The 20,493-nt window shown below is 40.2% G+C and overlaps 2 protein-coding genes across 2 annotated transcripts; both read right to left on the reverse strand.

The window, feature by feature from the left end:
• Positions 1-94: 94 nt before the first annotated feature.
• Positions 95-6,049, reverse strand: nipsnap1 (nipsnap homolog 1 (C. elegans)). Its single transcript, XM_076104682.1, has 10 exons — positions 5,970-6,049; positions 4,378-4,505; positions 3,634-3,679; positions 3,188-3,282; positions 2,771-2,841; positions 2,453-2,593; positions 1,698-1,729; positions 1,502-1,596; positions 806-889; positions 95-159 (listed from the first exon to the last, which is right to left on the reverse strand). The coding sequence occupies exons 1-10, from the start codon at positions 6,047-6,049 to the stop codon at positions 95-97; spliced, it is 837 nt and encodes a 278-aa protein (XP_075960797.1).
• Positions 6,050-7,536: 1,487 nt separating this feature from the next.
• Positions 7,537-18,658, reverse strand: lrrc74b (leucine rich repeat containing 74B). Its single transcript, XM_076105018.1, is given in 10 exon segments — positions 7,537-7,668; positions 7,761-7,856; positions 9,251-9,329; positions 9,712-9,827; positions 10,815-10,924; positions 13,485-13,691; positions 14,476-14,608; positions 16,918-17,063; positions 17,624-17,819; positions 18,590-18,658. Coding segments are annotated over 10 exon segments (1,284 nt in total).
• Between the last annotated feature and the right edge of the window lie 1,835 nt (positions 18,659-20,493).

A 20,493-nucleotide genomic window follows, 5' to 3' on the forward strand; every position in this document is an offset into this window, starting at 1 on the left:
CATCCAGCAGATTAAAAGAACAAAACGACATGTTGCTCAGGCCGTTGGTGAATGAGTTTTTGTCAGAGAGATGTTCTCAGTTTCAGTCCTCTTCTTATTGCAAAGGTGAACTCTTGGTGGGAATCATTATTCTAGACTCCATGCTTCTGATCAGAGGCACTGAGGACAGACAGAGAGAAACAAAAGTGTTAAAAGAGTTCAACTTAAACTCAAAGAATATGGAATTAAATGTAATTTCCATTTTAACACACACACACACACACACACACACACACACACACACACCCACCCACACACACACACACACGTAGTATAACTTTTCCAGTTGCAACTTCAGACCATTATGATGTAATTCCCATTATTTCCCACAATGTGTTACAGGTCAGCACATGTATTGTGTGTTCATTAGAATGCAGTCATTGCATCATGTTCACTGTTCACACGTTTTTCCCAGATAATACTTTTATGTTGCTCCTTTCCACAGACTATATGTACTGATCTCTGCCTGAACTCTCATCTGATAGTCCAGTAAACTTTATATTTCAATACACAAGTTGTCTTTTTAAACCGTTGACTCACTGATATTGTAAACAACAATATCTGATTTCCATCTTGATTCAATTTGAATACTCTCACATGTAGCTCATAGCTCCTATCTGACTTCCTATTGCTATCATTTTAACAGCAAATGAAGTTAAAGCACAACTTCAATCATTGATTGATCTAAATCCCTAAATCACCTTTGGCTTAATGGTGCATTTGTTTTCTTGGGAGTATGTGTGTGGTTGGTTTGCATCTCTCCTACCTGTATAATACACATTTGCATCCCATCCCTCCTTCAGCCAGGCAGAGTTCCTGGTCTCCTCGCGGGACAGGAGGCTTTCATAAGCTGTAAACACAGTTGACACCAAACCGTATATGACATTAAGTGTGAATAAATTCATGCCATGCTCATACAAAACATTTAGCTTTAACATTCTTAAGAAATTGATTTCAGGGAAACTGTTGTTCTAGCAGCACAAATAATGTTCAACTGGGTTATTAAACCTTAGCTGGAGCCAAAGAAACATGCAAACGAATGTTTACTTTTTTCAATTTGACGAGACACAGAGGAGGCAAAATAGCTATAAGCAAACTCATACAAAGTTATACAAATCCCTTTAAAACCGCCTACATCTAGGTAACACTTTACATAGTTAGGGGTATTTAATTTGCCTATTTTATGGGTCAGAGGCTGTCATTCGTGAATGGGGCCAGTCATTCTGACACTCATGTAGCATATGTCAACATCAGCATCTAACCGTGCTACTGTGTTTGCTCGATTACAACATCACTGAAACACGGGTCAAAGATTGACATGGTTGCATATCACAAAAAAACAAGTGGCCAAGTGTAAAACTACTTTATCTGGACTATTCACAATTGTCTCAGGTTGTTCTACATTTGTTTTTTTGACACGGTGAGTCAAGTCAATTTTATTGAAAAAACGTTACACACTCACCCCACAAATGATGAACAACATAAAGGTCGCCGATCTGTGAGAAGAACCCGCCCACTGCTTCTTGGTTTTCCTGTCTGTACTTGATCGCCCTCGCCCTGTTGTAAGACATTTCATTTTATTTTCAGGAGTGTAATGATGACCTGAACACCTGGTTCCTTCATGTTTACGATGGAAAATGAAGCTGGTTGAGCCTTACCAGTGGTTTCCCCATTCAATCATAGTTCCTGGCTGAAACACACAAGGTCAAATATTGACACAGCTTTGAACTGAAATAGGACATTAAATAAATTGCACCACGATCCCTTCACACAGGACACTTATTTTACATGTACACATACAGCCTAATCAGCCAAAGTGCTTGTATATAAACCAGCACAGTCCCACCCACAGCACATTCGTATCTTATTTATTTTACACAGATCAATCTACTCAATGTGACATATGAGCCCACATGCAGGAAGAACAGAGCGTTGGTTGCACACAGATTTTTATCATGGCTGTGTTTTCAACCACTTTATCAGGCGCGCTGCTCCATTCATGCAAACCTCTTGGCATTAATGTGTGCTGCAACGTCTTGTTTATCAAAAACAATGCAGTCAAAATGCGTCTTGTCAATAGCTGATCTAAAAGCTGAGATATGCCTCGCTGATAAAGAGAGATAAGAGGACAATTGCTGTACTCCTAACAGTTATAGAGATCTTCAGAAAACATGTAATTTGTAAACCGTTAGAGTTTAATAAAGCTCTGCAACTGTATGTTATCTGTAGTCTTATTATGTAGAGAGGCATTACATTTGTGTTATATTTATAGTAAAAATACATGTTACACAACTGAGAGAACTGACTGATTAACTGTGTAAAGTCTCTTAGAACTCAAATAAAATCAATGGAGCTATATTCAGATACTTGTCACGTGTCATGCAATTGTAATGTGTGTAATATATGTGGGTACCTTGAGTTTATAGGTTCGCATTTCATAGATGTTGGGTCCTGGTCTGGGCACGGGTTCATTCCAGAAACTGAACTCCAGAAGGAGCTGATTTCGCCTTGAAATTAACATTTTAGCCCTCTCTCTCCGAAACTCTTCGTACTCCTGAAGAGAGAGATAAAAAAAAATAATGTATAATAAGAATATACAAAGATATACTACACAGTGCTTTTTCTATTGCAGTGTGAAATTATATTCTAAGCTGCACTTAAAATATCAGCCTTTTCTTGAACTTCCTATTCTGTCTGACAAAGTAAAATATCAAGAAACAGTTCAGTCAACCTTGTTGTTGTCCAACTTCATCAGACATTCAGTCAACGCTGGGTAGCCTCCTCTGTACCGCCATAGATGCACTGCGAGGAACAAACCAGCAGATGTCACTGTAGCACCGCGTGAGGACTGATGCCACCCACACAACACAGACGCACAGCGCCTCCATCACCATGGGATCACTTCTTGTTGTCACCGAGTGCTGTTAATGTATGGTATACACTGTAAATGATCATATGTACAAGGAGAAGTGTTGGCGGTGAGTCATCTGCTATAGTGTCAGTACATTTCTCTGTGAGGCTCTGCCAAACAATTTACAGCCAGCTACTTGAATCAAATGGTGTCGTTCATGAGGCCTTGAGACGGAAAAGCAGAGACAAGAGCAACAAGACTCTTCTCACCATGTTTTAGTCATTTTTTCCCGCTTACCAGCTTGGTCCTGTTCTCCGTACCAGGTATTCCAGCTTCCCACCACCTCACATGGGTAATCCTGGTCCTGATGGAGCCTGTTTTGCACCTCGGCCCTAAAGGGGCAGCACGAAAGAAGATGCAAAAAATCTTCACACATTGTGTGACAGCAGCAGTTATAAATATGCTGTTACTTCACCACAACGCCCAACTAGAGGGCACCCAGAGACACAACTTATTGTTTCACCCAAAATTACTTCAATTTTACGCAAAATTACTCTGAAGAATACTATGGAATAATGTCCATCTTTTGAATGTGCGAAACTTATTAGCTGAAAAGCATAATTTACCTAATTTTTCAGATTGTATGGATGTATATAAAGTTTATTTTAATATAGTATTGACAGAACTTAACTTGACTGGTGCAGTTAATGCAGGGGATGTTTTAAAGCAGTGAACACACTCACTCTAGACTGTTGTATGCTTCCAGGCACTCTGGTTTGACGTTGTGAACTGAAAAAAAAAAGACAGAGACAGACAGACTTTTCAAAAATGGGTGTTTTTTTCTTCTTCTTCATTTTTAAATACAAGCAAACATCAAATTCTTCAACAAAGTAATTTCACACTCCGATTCAGCGAAGACTTCTATATACAAAACTGATTCGCTCTCAATAGGTTATAGGCTACGGCTGATAGAGTGCTCAAATTGAAATCCCTACATGGTGTGACGTACGCCACCAAAAAAGATCAAAGCCCTGCGAAGAACGATAGATTTCTCTGCGAGAGACAGACACAGTTATCACCACAGACTCTAAAGAAAAGCAGGAGAAATAAATGTGGGATGTCGCCTTGAAAACATCACAGACTGGCTACATCACACTAGAATAACTTGTTGCTGCCTGTACGTTTCACATGTATAATAAGGACTTGTTACATTTGCAGTCCACTGTTTGTTTCTCGTGTTACTTTCAGTTATTCTCTGAGGTCACTGAGGCCATTCCGGATTCAATTTAATGAACATTATTTATTTTGCCCTTTTTTTTTTCTTCAAGAACAAACGGATGTTCGACTGTCGAGACACGAGACAGAATCCCCTTCATTATGATATGATGTGACTGCATCACGTTCACTTGCGTTCAGCCTCCTGCAGCCTCACGCTTTAAAGAACATGCGCTGCCACTTGAAAAGTAAGTAAAAGATCTTGTGCCTACATTGGATTTTGTACAGGTTGCTGGTCTCTCTCTTTGACAGCAGGTTGGAGTGGGCATCTTTCCTGGCATCGACTTTGTGCTCAAATATGGAACGGAGCCAGCCTTTGTCGCCATTCTCTGAAAAACTCCTACACAGAAACAAGATAAAAGAAAGTTTCACAAAGGCTCAAAGCAACAACATAAAAGTTGTCGATATTAAAAAAATAAAAACTTAAAAGGATGGTGGAGATATGCGTGACATATGTGCTAAAAGATAGTCATGCTAATATCCTTTGATACAAAAAAACCAAAACATGCATACTGTATGAGTCAGTGGGCTGAATGTCGTTGCTTGTGTCTTCAGCATAAAACTTCTTCTCACCCACTCTGGAGTGAAATAAAAGGGGAATATCATTCACTTTAAGAACTATTGTTACAATCTACGGAGCTCCAATTAGTATTTCAACATGAATAACTGTCTGTCAAAGTTAGAGAGCAGAGAAATACGAGTTTAAGGAACTGTCCTGAAGTTAGTGAGCTGGAAAATACTATCATAGTGGCACTAAAGCAAACAATGACTAACCCACCGGTTATACTATCCACATTATACATTACTTATTTATGGCTCATAATCACAAAAACAAATTGATATTAAAATAAGTTCAATATTATATACAGAGCTATATATACTGTATATATAGATTGTTAAAAACAGCTCCAACACACTTTTTTTAAATGACCTTCATAGCTACTTATAAACTCATTCTTTTTTTAAACCATTTTAAAGTTGCGTCAATGTCAACGTTAATCTGAATTTGTGAATTTTTTCACAGGGTGTGAAGTGTTGAACCAAGAGCAGCCCAAAGAGAATAGTTGGTACATGCCCACTTATGGATTTGGGAGCTCTATTGTGTATTTATTTACTTATATTTGTCACTTTCAAGGCCGTCTTTTGATTCACAAACATTTTCCAAGGCTTTATTTATTATTCTAAAATCCACAAACTTCCAAGGTCAGCCAGATTTCTCTTTTTAATATCCTTAAGGGCCAATGACTTTAATTGGGAACTATAATTAGAAATGCATTTCCCATGGCTCCCTGTCAAAAAAAAAAAAATAAAATAGGCCTGGCAACAAGCCAGAAATGAGTGTTTTTTAAAAACAGCCAGCCACAGAGGAAATGCATACAGTGTGGAGGCAGAGATAAGGTCGGTTACATTCAGTGTCAGCTTCATGGGACAAAGTTCAGAGGTCCAGCAAAAAAACAAAGAAGGCAAACTGCCTGTTTGTTTTGTTATTAATGACCCCAACTCAGAGCATTATGTGATACACACACGCATCGATTCACCATATCATTTAGACTCACAATATAATGTGTTACACTTGATAAAGACAAATATTAATATGAAGTTAATAAGGTGAGGGCTGAAAAAGCGACAGTTACAAAGCGGTTAAAGCTTGGTTTAATGTCCCGTACAGCAAACACAGAAAAGTCTGTTTAAGTATGTTTTAGTTTTTGAGAGTCACATTTAGATATACATTTTTCTTCAAGTTTAAAATGCATCGTCAGCAGCACTGTAACAGCGCTCCTTACATTAAAGTAAACTTCTTTACCTGGTCGCTTGGTTCAGATTCACAGAATACTTGAACAGCTTCTGTCCTTTAGCCCACACAGAGGTAATAGTCGTCGCCATGTTGCTCTGTGAAGTAAAAGACTTGGTCTCACACGTGAACACGCACACACACTGGGCTGGTTAATGTTTACTCGACCCGTCTGTGATGTATTGATGGCCAACCCTGATCACCCTGATAATGGTAAGTAAGTAAGTAAGTAAAATGTATTTATAATGGTGAGCCCAGCGGAGATTTAAAAACACGCGCGTGGCTCTGTGACGCAGGACAAAGGGATCAATGCGCACAATCGATCAGACCTGATTAGTTGAGATAATGAGCAACTTAAAAGGAAAAAAAATGACTTTGTTGCTGAAAGACGTTTTGAAATCTTATACCAGAAACAGCTTAGTGCCTCAGTTGTAGCCTATGAATAACACCTGTGTTTTATTCAACTTTATTATAATTATTCGCATCCTTAATGCTTTGGATATCATATTTATATGTCACCAAACAGCAACAAGACTTTAGCAATAACTAAAAAACCTGCATTCAGCATAAAGTTGAGTCACTTACATCCCTGAAAGTATAGTAAACTGTACAAACAAACATCATGAGTAAAATCATACATTATGTGAGATAACCTCTTTCAGAGACTTAAACTAGATTACTGAATGTATTATCTGAATAGTTATAACTATAGTTTTGCAACTGGTCCATTCGCTGCTATCTTCTTTTTTTTAAATTGGGAAATTATTTTGCATTGAAAATCCTTCCCATGAGCCATGTAGTTGCACAGAACAAAGTAGGCAACATTAAGTACCTCGACATTGCACTTAAAAAACATCTTTCAAATACTACAAATAAACCTAACTACGCCATGCAATGTCTATGCTGTTATACAAATACATACGTAGCCTTATATTAAAAGTTGTTTTTTTTCTTTAATAATATGCAATGAAATGACTGGGCTCAGTCATGGCAGATCATTTTTGGGTGTATGTGGGAGCGCTACATGTCTCCAAATGACAGCTTACTGTATCTAACAGTGTTTGAGTTGTCCCGCTGCAGTAAACAGGTCTCTTATCTAACAGTGGATCATTCTTTCAAAGCAGGTTCTATTAGACTAGTCATGCAGTACTTAAATCCTTTTTGTTCAACCCACTTTCACATCTTTTCATACACAATGCGGTGCTCTCTGATCCCCTCCATCATTCTACCCACTGACATTATATAACATCAAATCAGATCATACCTAAAAAGAATCATACTCAATACCTGTATTGTATGCCTGTGTTCAATGACTCTAACACTATATTTCAAGCATGCACACATGCAGTACTGTGTTATTCAAACTATCCCTGATTAACCTTAAATAAATTGATTGGGTATTTAACAAGTTTTATTTGCTATGAATGTATTTTATTCAGAAGAATATGCTCGGATGACTTTTTCAAAAAATTACATCTTTTAAAAATGATATCCTTGCATGTCTCCATCATTTGGTTCATCTGTCGATGAAAACGTCCACGAGACTCGTTTCAACTTTCCTGGCATAAAAGTACAGCAATTACAGTAACACTTTTCACGCTTTTGCTTTTCTGAATGCGCCAACTCTGCCCCCATGATTTACTACAAGCGCGGGGAATATTTCTTTCACTGCCGTATACAAATCTTCGAAATCCTGGTTCACTGTGATGTCCTAGAGAGAGCGAAACAGAAAAGAGCGTGAATAAGTTTCAAAAGAAGAAGATTCACAGAAAGTCTCTTAGAGGGGTGGAATATGTGAGTTACCAAAAAGTCTAACTTCTCCATGGCTGAATCTGGGTTTTCCTGTAGAGACTTTAGGATCCTATAGCACCCAGCATTCTGGATGGGGTTCCTCCCCATCTGGTCACAGACACACATTATGTAAGAATATGTCCAGACTGCCACAGATTGGGTTCTTTACTTTGGCTTTACTGCTGTTAAAATTGTGATGAAAGACACTTTAAGGATATTATGGAGTTTTAGAATTGACTCCCTCTCCTTATGTCATCTCAAAATAAGCCTCCTATTAGACATAGCCATATTTAATCGTTCAGCATTTTGGGAAACACACTAATGTGCGTTCTGGCAGAGAGTTTAATGTAAATAAAGACAGGAAACGGAGGGAAACTGCGAGCCCGGCTCTGTCCATTTGTTGCAAAATCCCCCAAACAAATAAAGCTCACAAATAACAAATTCTATTTCCTTTATTTAGTGAAAAAAGATAATTTAGTATTCAAAATCGACACAGTTGATTTCTCGTCTCAAAAATTCTCAGAAGTTAATTCAAAGATGAAATTGTGTATGGAAATTGTAAAAACAACTTCCCGCTTGTTTGACCAGGTAGCCTACCGTCGCACTATGGGAACAACGGCTCTTTTCATGGACATGGCTAGTTTGTAACACCGGATGGCATCATAGCTAGGCTAACGTTAGCGTTCAGTAACTGGAAAGGTATAGCCAAACAGACGCAGAATAGGGGCAGCACTTATGGGCGCCCATGCGAGACAGTTTGATCTCTCCAACATTCAGCCAATCATAATGTGTGAGCGTCATCTGTAAAAGCAGGACCCCGAGTAGTACCTACACCGGAAGTGCAAAAATGCTAAGCTAACTGACTGCTAGCAGTAACTTCATATTTAGATATGCATGGTACGGATCTTCTCTTGGCAAGTACGCATGTTTCAGGTAGCAAGTAAAGTGTCAAACTATTCCTTTAAGAACTGACCAGCAGCTATCCAGCTAGCAATTCTAGACTACTTTTAACACATCCACACACTTGTGTGATTTACTGTCTATCTCAAACAAATAAACATAGAAATAGACTAGATGCAGAAGAAAAAGAAGAAAAAAAAGCAATTGACAACAATGTCAGTAATTAGCTGCCACTAATGCAGATGCAAATTGGATTGTGTCTTTGAACTTTGGTACTTTTAACCAACTGATTTAAATCTTGAACTGCCTAGGTTTTCCAGATCATAGTGAGTTTTCAGACTTTCACCAAACACCCAAACTCTATTTTCAATTCAGGAGTGCTAATTTAATCAATTTTAAATGCTCAAGCCGTAACTCAATTTCAATGTCCATCTTCACCATAACTTCTTTTCTATCAGTGACTTGTTACAGGCAGTTAAGATGAGCCCCTGAGAAACATTAAGACATTAAAACAAAGTACAGTGATCCATTTAGTTATCCCATTTTATCCACTGATGCTCCCCATTGTCTTTGAAGCTAGAACCAATCTTTCAACATCTTACATTCAGGGATTTGATTGTCTTGTTTACTTTGAGGCCCATGGCTAGGTGGATAGCTCCTTCAGGGGGTATTCGGTTGCTACTGTGGTGAGAAACAAAATGGAGAGAACAAAAAAAAAACTGTGTTGGAGTGTGAGGGAAGCAATCATAAAGTGTTATTTTTTAAAAGGCATTATTCATCCATGTAGCACAAATGACTGGGAATTTGTGAAGCAAGCTTTGTTTTGCTTGAGAAGTTAAAAGAGAGGCTGAAGAAACTGACTTGCTTGAACTTTGTTTATGGTAAAGATTTAAAAAAAAACATTGTTTAAGATTTATTAGATTTATTAGTTAGTTTTTTCAAACAAGGTAAAACTCTCATTTTTTATTTACGAAAGAATGATCTGAACTTCCAACCTTTGTCCCTTTTAACTCAGTGAAAAAATAATCTGATTACCAGATACCAAGAGAACAAAGCCTTGTACCTCACATTCAACTCCTCCAAAATAGCATTCTCTTTCAGAGCCTGTCCTAGAGCAATGGCTCCTTCTTTACCAAAGCCATTAAATGTCAGATCCACTGTCCTGAGGAAAATGTTTCCCTAAACAAAAAAACAGAAAATAATTAGTCTTTGGTAAAGATTTCTGATGCAAGTACAACTTGAACACGTTCTCTAAGATGATTAACCGAGGACCAAAGGAAGACCTTGATTAAAAGTGATGTAATCAGCCTCTCAGACTATAATCAATCAGAACTGTCAGTGCAGCTTACTGATCGGCGTCCCCTTGATCATCTTGGTCATTAAGATAAACTGCTTCTACTCTGTCTCTCCTGCTGTGAGAGGATTAATGAATACCTGACCACTGGGATAAGCAAAATAGCCATGTTATGATATACAATAAACTATCTTCCTCAATCATATTATTGAACTTAATATGCAAGTTTTGTTTACAAATTCAAAACAGTGTCACTAGAATATAGTTCAGATAAAGGGACATTTCACTATGTGATGATACTTCAGACAGTAGTGCAATTTTGTGGCAACAGTTTGGGTAAGACACTTTCCTTATCCAACATGACGACGGCCTCTTCCACAAAGGCAGTTCCATGAAGAAACGGTTTTCCCAGTTTGGTGTTAAAGGATTTGACCTGCCTGCAAATAGCCCTGATCTCAACCCCAAACCTCAAAATCCAAACATTTGGGAGGAACTGGACTGTGTGCCAGGCGTTATCGGCCAACATCAGTGTCCGACCCCACCGATGATATTGCGGCTGAAGGCGAGCAAATCCCTGCAGCCATGTTCAAAAAGCTTGTGGAAGGCCTTCCCAGAGGAGTGGAGGGTGTAGCAGGATATTCATGGCCATAAATAATTATGTGATGGGGTTTACATAACTGATACAAGATGTATGGCCAAATTTGGTTTTAAAAAGTGCTATTCAATCTGACATAAGCAAAGTTCTAAATTTGACTTGTATGATTCTTTCATTTATTTCCTTTCACTGTATATTACCTGTAGATCCTCTTTTGTCTTCCCTGAGTTAAAAAAGTAATTTAATATTTTCAAACATTGATTTCAGGCTGTATTACCCCGAGGCCATTGGCCAACATCACAGCTCCTCTCCCTCGAATGCAGTTCCAGGCCAGACTTAGTGATCTCAGCCCTGTGTTCTCTGACAGAGAGTCTCCCAGGTGTTTGCCTTGGGATGGAAACAAATAAGGACAATTTATGACACACATAAAATATTTAAGTAAAGTATAAACCATTATTATAAGTCAGTTTGTAAGCGATTGTGACAATTTCTCAAATAGTAGAAATCTGATTTTGGAAAATCCTTCACATTCAGACTGATGCCAGGGAAGAAAATCTCAAATGAAAGATATTTTAGTGGTAAGAAAGTCTGATAAGAAGTATTTATTCAAAATCAAATACTCACTTCTACACTCTCTGGGACCAATGTGTTTCATCCACAGTAGATTTCACTGAGATGGTGTATGTGTGTGTTATCACAGCCTAAAAGCACAAGTGAGTGAGGGCCGTAGAGGCAGAAGACCCAAAGAGAACCATCCCCATCATCATCTCACCCACTTTATCCCAAGGATAAGAATGTGCACAGCACTCAGCGGTTCATAATAATAGAAAAAAAAAACACTCTTACTGTGCATGATGGAAAAAGCAATAAAACCATAGCATGAATGTCAGAGTGTTTGATTGGTATACTTTCTCTCTGCTGTATGGAAGAGAGCGCTCAACAAGCACTTGGATGTCCTTTGATATTTCAGCAGTGGAGGAAATAAAATTGAATATGGGGGGATGAATCATAGCCGCACACATGACACTGAGACAAGATGGTGTCCCCTTTCCCACAGACAGTTATTTTGAATTACCACATCAGATGCTCATTGTATCCGGGTTTGCCATTCTTCCGCAAGGTGCCTGTTGGAAAGCTCATCCACATGATAATTGAAAGAGGTTTTAATGAAGGCGAAATGTTCTTGACCTTTGAATGCCACTGTCTGCTGCTGCCTGCTGTCCTGTGACTGCTTAGCGATAAGGCTAATGGTTTTCCCAAATTCTAATGATAGTAGATACCAGTAATCACATATATTAAATTATACTGCACTCATAATAGTATTTGCTCAGTTTTAGAGGGCTTTAATGCATATTCATTTATCATCATTTATCATTTAATATGGCAGAAACTACTATCTGTCCAAATATGTTTGTGCTCTAAGGGAAATTCATGGAAATCTTAATGCTGCAGGATACAATTTTATTTTAGACAATAACGTGCTTCCAAATTTGTTGACAGTCTGAAGTTGAATGGGGCTAAATTTGAAATTCAGAGCATTAATATAGCAGCAAACAACCAAATGCAATGTAAAATGTGCTTTGTTTACATAGCCGGGCCGTCTTTGCGTGCATATAGTGCATGCGAGTATTTCTGTTGTGCCCCACCGGTTAACTAATGGTTGCCGCTCTGCACTACGCTCATAGGGCGGTTATTGCTAATAACGCCGTCCACACCCTCCGGTTCCCCCTCAAGTAAACACTGTTAGCTCTGTCAGCGCCGTTAGCTACTAGCCGCTGGCTCAGCTGTCTCCAGGTTGACAGCCGTTTGGAGGCAACAGGCGGGGCAACCTTGAGGACTGAGAAGTGAAGCCAATGTAAAAGTGCCCTCAACTTGCATTCTCTCTAATGGCCATCAGGGGACGACTCCTCTGGTTACAAAAAGAAGTCTGATTGTATCGAAGTACATGAGAAAATGACCCTACTTCTCACTTGATTTATTACCTTGGTAAACATTGTGAAGATGAGTTTATGATCTCAATCGCTAATTTCAAGTCTTTGTCATTACAGCATGATGATCATTTAGAAAATGATGGCGTCAGAACAGGGTATGTTTTAGGGCGTGGCTGCCTTCTGATTGACAAGTCGCTCCGATCGTCGATACAGTCGTATGCAATAGATATGCTCTGAATTCCGTGTTGGTGCAATGCAACGATGCTGTGGGTCAGCAGCAATCACCATGTGAGCGCAGTGCAGGGTGGCGGCCATTAATCAGCCAGTGGGGCACAACAAAGAGACTGGCATGCACCAACATGTCTGTCTGGCCGGCCCAGCAGTGTAAACACAGCACAAAGAAGCTCAGATTACAACAGACATTCTGTGCTCAGGTAGACATTACTCCATTATATCTTTACACTGCAAGTAATTGTTTGCTGCGGTATTAATGCTATGAATTTCACATTTAGCCCCTTTCAACTTCGAGGATTGACTTCAGGCATATGCAACATTTTCGGGATCAACTGGAATGTCAAATGTTAGTCAGGCCTGAGATGTTCAACAACGACATCTGGGTGTAATGATTTAGTGTCTGCAAGCGTTTTATCAAGTGTCTATATACTTTTTTCGTATAGTGTTCCAAATTAAACTGAAGTGCGAAAAGCAAACTGTCTGTTAGAAAGCACAACGAGAGAGAGAGAGAGAGAGAGAGAGAGAGAGAGAGAGAGTGATATCTGTAGAAAGAAACATGACTCATTGTCATCTCATTCCTCACATCTCTAATTTCTGGGTTCTGAAGTTCAGTTATCTGGTGCTGCTAATGCAAAGTATGTGAAAATATGTATCTCCAGAGTAGATCTTTTAATATCAACCTAATAAAAATGGTAGCCAGGGGTACTGTTCCATACTTTGAAAGGGCAAGGCCTCACAGAAAATATGTGACCGTTACTATATCTAACTAATTGCTTTGCTACCTGCACGCTCTCCCAGAGCGTTGTGGCTAAGGTCGAGGTGCTGTAGCTTGGAGTTGGCAATCAGCGCAGGACCGAGCTGCTCAGCCGACCGGTCTGTGAAGTTGTTTCCGGACAGATTGAGGCTCACCAGGCTGCTGTTCTCCTTAAGCATGCCGGCGACGGCTCTCGCCCCATAATCCCCAAGATTGTTGTTGGATAAATCCACTTCTGGGATTAACACACAGGTACACAGGTGATGTTTGGATGGAAAAAAGCCGGTTAAATTAACAATTTGTGGCAGGAGAAGCTGACTGAAGTGAGTGTTTCACAAAAAAGTTAGTATTGGTCACTCCTTCCCTTTCGTCAGTTTGGCTTCGTTGGTAAATTGTGAATATTTGTAATCATATAACTCTCACATGCTATTTTCCCTGTTTTGAGGAAATGCCCTCTGGGAAGAGATACAGAGCACTTCATCTTAAATCTGAATGATTCAAAAGCTTTTCATTAAGCTTGTCATTAAGCACCATCATCTGCTGGGAACTTTTTTGTTTTGTCCAATGCTATGGTTTTTGCAAAACTAATGACGACTCATCTCTAACTTTTCAGAGTTTTCATTTTTGTTTATCTATTCATTTGAAAAATAGGCTTCCATTAAAATGCTGTGTCGGCTAATGTCTGCTGCAGCATCAGCTAAAATATACGTCGGCTAATAATCTGTTATACTGCATATATTCATAAAATTGGATTACCCCTAAAAGTTGAACAGTGGTGCATGACAAAGGCAGTTTAAAGCCCGCATGACTCACAGGAGTCATTCTCCATAGATCCCTCCATAGCATCCCTGAACTGCACTAATATTAAACGCGGACCCCAGATATATATGACGTATAATTGGGGTGAGCGTGGCGTATGCGTGGGAGTGGGGGGGGCACTTTTGCGGGGAAAAAAGTGAAACGGAGTGAGGGAAAAGGAAGAGAAAATGTGTGCATGCTTGAGAGCCCAGGAAAACCACCTGTAATGTAACAATTTTCTTTTAACATCTCGGCTACAGCAGCTCCGCCCATTCCTTCCATCCAATTATCTCGCAGGTTCAGTCTGAGTATTGAAGTGTTGGTTACCAGGGGAACTGCCAGTGCTTTGGTGCCCTGCAAACACACAACCAAAGTGAATTTCTTCTGTTTTGTTCACTGCAGTACATTTTCTTATCTGTATTCCAGTTAAAAAGAGTAGATGCACTGATGCAGGTGGGCAGAGAGCGAGCGAGAGAGAGGGAGAGGGAGGGCGGGAGGGAGGGGGATATTAAACCTGCGTGAGACAAATGAAGCAGAAGGGAGCTGTGTGGAGGCGTGGGTCAGAAATGAAGCTCGCAGAACATGAAAATTATAGTTTCTAGCACGGCTAATGAGAAAGTTGGCTGCATGAAGCCTTATGTTAGCTTGATCTTCAAAAAAAGAAGGAAAGCAAAAGAATATAGTGTGTTTAAATGCCTGCCGAGATGTGAGAAGCCCATCAATCTGCAAGACATTATACAAATAACCTTTGGCAGCTGCACTTTGTTACTTCACTTTTACGCCCTGTGATTGACAGGAGAAGACTTATTTAAAACCCAATTGTATCTGTCTGAATGATTTTACTGAGGCTGAAACCTCGGGAAATGGCTTGTTAAGGAATGGATTTACTTTATCAACTTTCATTTGCAGCGTTATGGACTAGTGGAAGCCTGTAAAAACCTCACGCTGTGGTTGCTAAGAGCTCCGGGCAATTCATTTTCACATTTGCAGAAGATGTAGTCTTCGCTCAGTCAGAGATGTACATCCACAGAGCAATTTTACACTGATTTATTGTGAAATAGACAGATAATTGTAATTGAATTGTGGGCTAAAATGAAGCTATATAGTATATAATTTAGTTTTCCTGGAGTATGTGGTAAAAAGTAAATAAAGCATCGTTGTGTACACATGCACTTAGTAAGATCCATTAGTTCAATTCAACATGTAGTAATGGATTTCCTGTTTGGTCTAAACCTGCCAAAAGAACCTTTGATCATGTCTTTGTAGATCCGTGTGTGTGTGTGTGTGTGTGTGTGTGTGTGTGTGTGTATATTCTGGGTTGTATGAGAGCTAAAACATGTAGACACAATAATGACGTTGGTCACAAGGTGAAACGCATTAGCTGTCATTTAGGATCAAAAGTAAGGACGTTGCCCCCAGAGGTAAATTAAAATTCAGATTAGCCTAATGAGCTCTCACTGAGTCCAGATCAATGACGGCAGCATTACCTCTCTTCAAAGGGGTGAACGTCTCTCCACTTGAATGTGTACTGCCAAGATCTATAACGGACTCGACTTCTGCAATTTTACATGTAAAGTGTAATGCAAAGATATGTACATGCATGAAAAAGACTCCTTGACGCTCGGCTGCATTGGATTTGACACAGTGCACCCTAGACTTTATCATGAGGGGAATGTGACTTTGAATTAATGAGTCATTCACTGAACATATCGGTGTGTGTGTGTGTGTGTGTGTGTGTGTGTGTGTGTGTGTGTGTGTGTGTGTGTGAGAGAGAGAGATCAAATATTTGTAGATCTTTTTCAAGAAGGCAGGTTGAATTGGAATACCTTCGCCCAGGTGAAGCGGAGGGCCACTTGGGGGCAGCAGAAACAACATGTGAGCACAACATTGGCATGTAATCACCTTAGTGATGAGGTGAATTTATCAGACACTTGCCTATTTTACAAATCCAACAGTTACAGATCAACTTTATAATTGTTTTTGGAGTCAGGTTTCTCGCCACCTGGCAAAAGTCAACCTGATCTCCTAAAAATTGAGGTCACATAGTGGAACTAAATTGCCAATTACGTTTCAGGGGAAACTTATTTTCTCCCAGGTAGCATTTGTTTGTGACATATATGCTTCTAATCTTGGTCGGCGGGGAGAAGCGTGTAAGGAGGTCAGAGTGGTTGGGTGGGTCAACACAGGACTTGCACACAGGAGGCTGCTCTGTGCCGCATGGAACCAAAAGTCAACATTGACTCAATTTCTTCCTTCAAATTGTAATTCTGGGAGCTGTTCAGTGTGTTCACCAGGTAGTTGCTAACTTTATCTTTCAGTTGTGCGGCGCTGAGCAGATCGTGGTATAGTTTTTTGTGCTTTTTCACTGACACAAATGTGACAATGAGTGTAAATAAACTGCTATTACTACTGAATGACTGACCTGGCCACCGAGAGCAGCTCAGCTGATGGACACTGATATAGTTTTTTTCCCGTACCTGGATTCTAAGTTAAAAAAATTATAGAATGAATCAATAATAAATTATACATTTGGAGTGAAAATAGATAAATAAATAAAGACCCTCCCCTGCTCTCCCCCAAAAGTCAGACTAAAATACACAACACTCCCCCAATCCTCACCCTCTACTCATTTTCATACAATCCCGAACTCTTGATTAAAGTACCTGAGGCCCCAGACCACGATGCATCATGGACAGCTCGCTGTTTTGCATGTGCTGCAGGAAGTAAGAGACAGGTGCCACCTGTAACGCTTCACACGCCTCCATGTAGCATGTCTGCCCCGCGGGGTCACACGCCTCCTCCTCATCATCTGCAATATGAATAAAGACAATAGCTGTCTGAATTGTTCGCTATCAATACATCTTTGTAAAAGGAGAGATGTGGCCAATCTCCCCCCGGGGGAGGACCTTCCTTTTGAGTGTGATATTGAAAACTCCCTCGTGGCTGATTTCACCCCGTCAGGGGGAGCTCATTCATATCAGATGGTTTTCACTTCTGGTGAAAAGGAAGCCCGACACAAAAGACCTGGATGAAATCATTAAGATGCAGAACAGGGCTTCACGTGTGTGGGCAGGCGTGCGTAGGAGTTACTGTTTTTTTCTTTTTTTCTGAAATCACTTAGAGATTGAGAAGATGGAAACGATTAACACATGGGGCGACAGGATGCATGTCCTGTATGCATGTTCTGCTCGAGATCAAATTAGGATTCAATGTCAAAGTACTAAAAAAAAACCCACTGTATGGAATATTATTTCAGACAGAAAAGAACAGAATCAACTGATTCAATTTCAAACATAAGAGGGAGCATCACATCCTTCGTCATCGAATTTGATAACTTCCCCACCCTTTTTTATTATCTCTCCTTTTTACCTCCGAGCTCCAAGTCTGTGTCGTAGTTCTCATCAGAGAGCACACGCTCTTCTCCTCCGAGCTCCTCCTCTTCATTCTCTTCCTCCTCCTCCTCCTCTTCACCCTCGCTTTCACCTCCGTCTAGCACATTCCCGTCAGGACTCGAGCGTTGGTCCTTTGGCCCACGCACATCGACCCCTGTCCGGCTCACTCTTCGCTGGATGGAGAATGAGAAAGTAAGACATCGTGACTCCTCAAAGCTGGCGGTTGCTGGCAGCCGGAGTGAGGAGATTGGATGGATTTGCTACCAGGAGAATAAAACAGATACCAACACGTTGGACAAGCGAGTCCATCAATGTGTCTCTTTGAGCTTGCATCCCTCCGTCCTCCCGGTCTTTGTAACTACTTACTTTCCCTCCTACTCCTTTCTTCACACCTCCCTTTAACATCTTTCTCCAGCGTTTGCCGTCTCTCACTCCCCTTTATTTCTAGGCCTATGGCATGTTCTCTTCATTTCTCAGTCGGCAATGCCATTTATTGTTATTTTCAGGACTGCTGTATTCCTGACACTTACTGTAGAGCGTGCAGCCCTGTGATTAGACTAAATAAAAGAGTAATTGAGGAAAGACTTTCAGGGTGACACTCTGAGTCCCCTCTATTTAATAAATTCATGCACGTACACAGGTCAAAAGAGCGATCTATGAAAAGAAAATAGGTCTTTGGACTTTTTTTCCTTTCTCAAGGAAAGTGCTGAGATGTGTCTAGAGATGGTGTTATGTCTTGATGTCTCTTAATATACTCTTGCAGGTCAAGAACATACTTTGGATTCTCACCAAGTCCCTCTCCTACGTCTTAATCAATGTCAGACTTCATGAAAATCGAAAAATCTGCCCGACGAGTCCGACAAGACTCCAGCTGCCTACCTGGTTGTTCACACTTCCCTTGCTCAAGCGTTTGCAGAACTTGGCCGGACGGTCAGCTTCCTACCTCTCCCAGCTGCAGCTTCTCACTTCCTGCGTCATCGTCCTCCAGCACAGAAGGCAGCAGCGTGTCCATGGCCAACTTCTTCCCATGCACCGGGGACTGTGACGCTGAGTAATGGTGACGCTGAGCAAAATATACTTTCCTGCCTTTTACAAATGTGTTGCTTTGTTTTCAGACTCGATGTATGCGCTCTGAGGGAAATCACTGCACTGCACTTGAGCAGCATGGTATGTGTTCATGCAACCTATCATGCTCAATGGGAGGGTCAAACTCTTTGGGTTCATTAGAAAGGCCGCTGCTTCTCTCCCCGATAGCAGATCACCAATCAGAGTCCTTGTGTAAAGTTTGGATGTCTTGGTATGTTGACACGTTTCCATGGTGCTGAGAGTGCCGACTAGACAACAGACACTTACAGAGGCAGGAAGGGGGAGGGTTGGCAAATGGTTTGTTTGCCGCAACTGTGTTTGTCAGGGGGGGATTTTAAAAAACCTTTTTATCAACATCGAAATCTGACCTTAAAACTGAAACACGCTTGGACCTTAAACGAGCCCTGCTGCAGGAATAAACCTTTCAGGCTTCTTTCTTATACAAACAAGAACAACAAAACCAAGCAAATGTGTTGACATATTCTGTAAATGTTTCTCTTTATTTGTAAGTAAATGCAAAGTCCTTGCAGTTGATGCATTAAAATGGAATATCCTCAATCAATTACAACAAAGGTCATTATAGCAGAGGCTGATCGGATCAGAGTTGTTCATAGCAGCAGCGATATGCAAACACAGAAAAAGAAACTCCTTCAATAATGTTTTTTTTTTACCATCCAAAAGCCCTGTGAGAAAGGCCGGAGAACCTCACAATACAGTCTCACTGACTGACACAGTGCTGGCAAATAGAGCTGTTTAAAATATGAACAGGAAGAAGATCACCATGCATGTATATAATGCCGCTGCTGTTTTATCCCCATACCTAAAGGATATGAGAGACACCGTAGAACAGGCCTTTTTTTATTCTTTTTAAATCAAGCAGAATCATAGTGCTCATTTACATAATCAAAATACATTCTTAGAAAAGATCGAAGTGGTATTCTTTTTATATCGTATACTTTGTCTTTGAATATATATCTATAGAAGCTATATATAGAAGCTATGTCTTGTATCAATTGCTTTCCTGCTGCACATTTTACATCACAAACGTTTTCTTGCTCTCATTCCAATTAAACTAAATCTTATAGGCAAATTATACAGTGGCGACATTCATCCAGAATGAACAACAGTGGGGGCATTGGGAATCACCCATTTCTCCCCCAGCAGTAAAAATAGTTGATTCAGAAAGAAACACACAAAAAAAACACTCCCCAAAAAAAAAATATATATATATATATTCTCGGCAGCTGTGAGGAACGTTTGAAAATCACATTGAGATCCGTTAATCATGCTAACAGTTATCTGTAATTTTGAATCAAAGACAGAGAAAGGGAAACAAACAGGACTCAGAAGCTGACGAGAAAAGCCACAGGTTACTGCAGAGGGGGTGATCAATAAACAACGTGGCCCCCTGCACACTATATTCAAATTACAACCCTGACTCATTGGAAAGCATCAAATGACCACCGCGGCAGCGCGACTGCCTCTCGTGCCTGAATGAAAAACTTCACTGCAACTTATTACGATAGAACTGAACTGCCGAGACCAAAAACTAAAAACGCCACGTGGGCAGTTTCCTGTTACCAAAACACCATCTGTAAGACTACATTTTCAGGCTTGTGTGACTCACAGAGCAACGAATTCATGCTTATTTTAAAATCTGACCAGTTTGACAAGGTAACAGACGACAAGCAGAGTAATCATGTAGAGAAACGGAGCTACACCTGAGCACATGCATGTTTTACACCCACGCATATAGAGAGG

The sequence above is a fragment of the Anarhichas minor genome, unplaced genomic scaffold (genome assembly GCF_050575085.1).
Source record: "Anarhichas minor isolate MPS153535 unplaced genomic scaffold, ASM5057508v1 ptg000030l, whole genome shotgun sequence".
Classification (NCBI taxonomy): domain Eukaryota; kingdom Metazoa; phylum Chordata; class Actinopteri; order Perciformes; family Anarhichadidae; genus Anarhichas; species Anarhichas minor.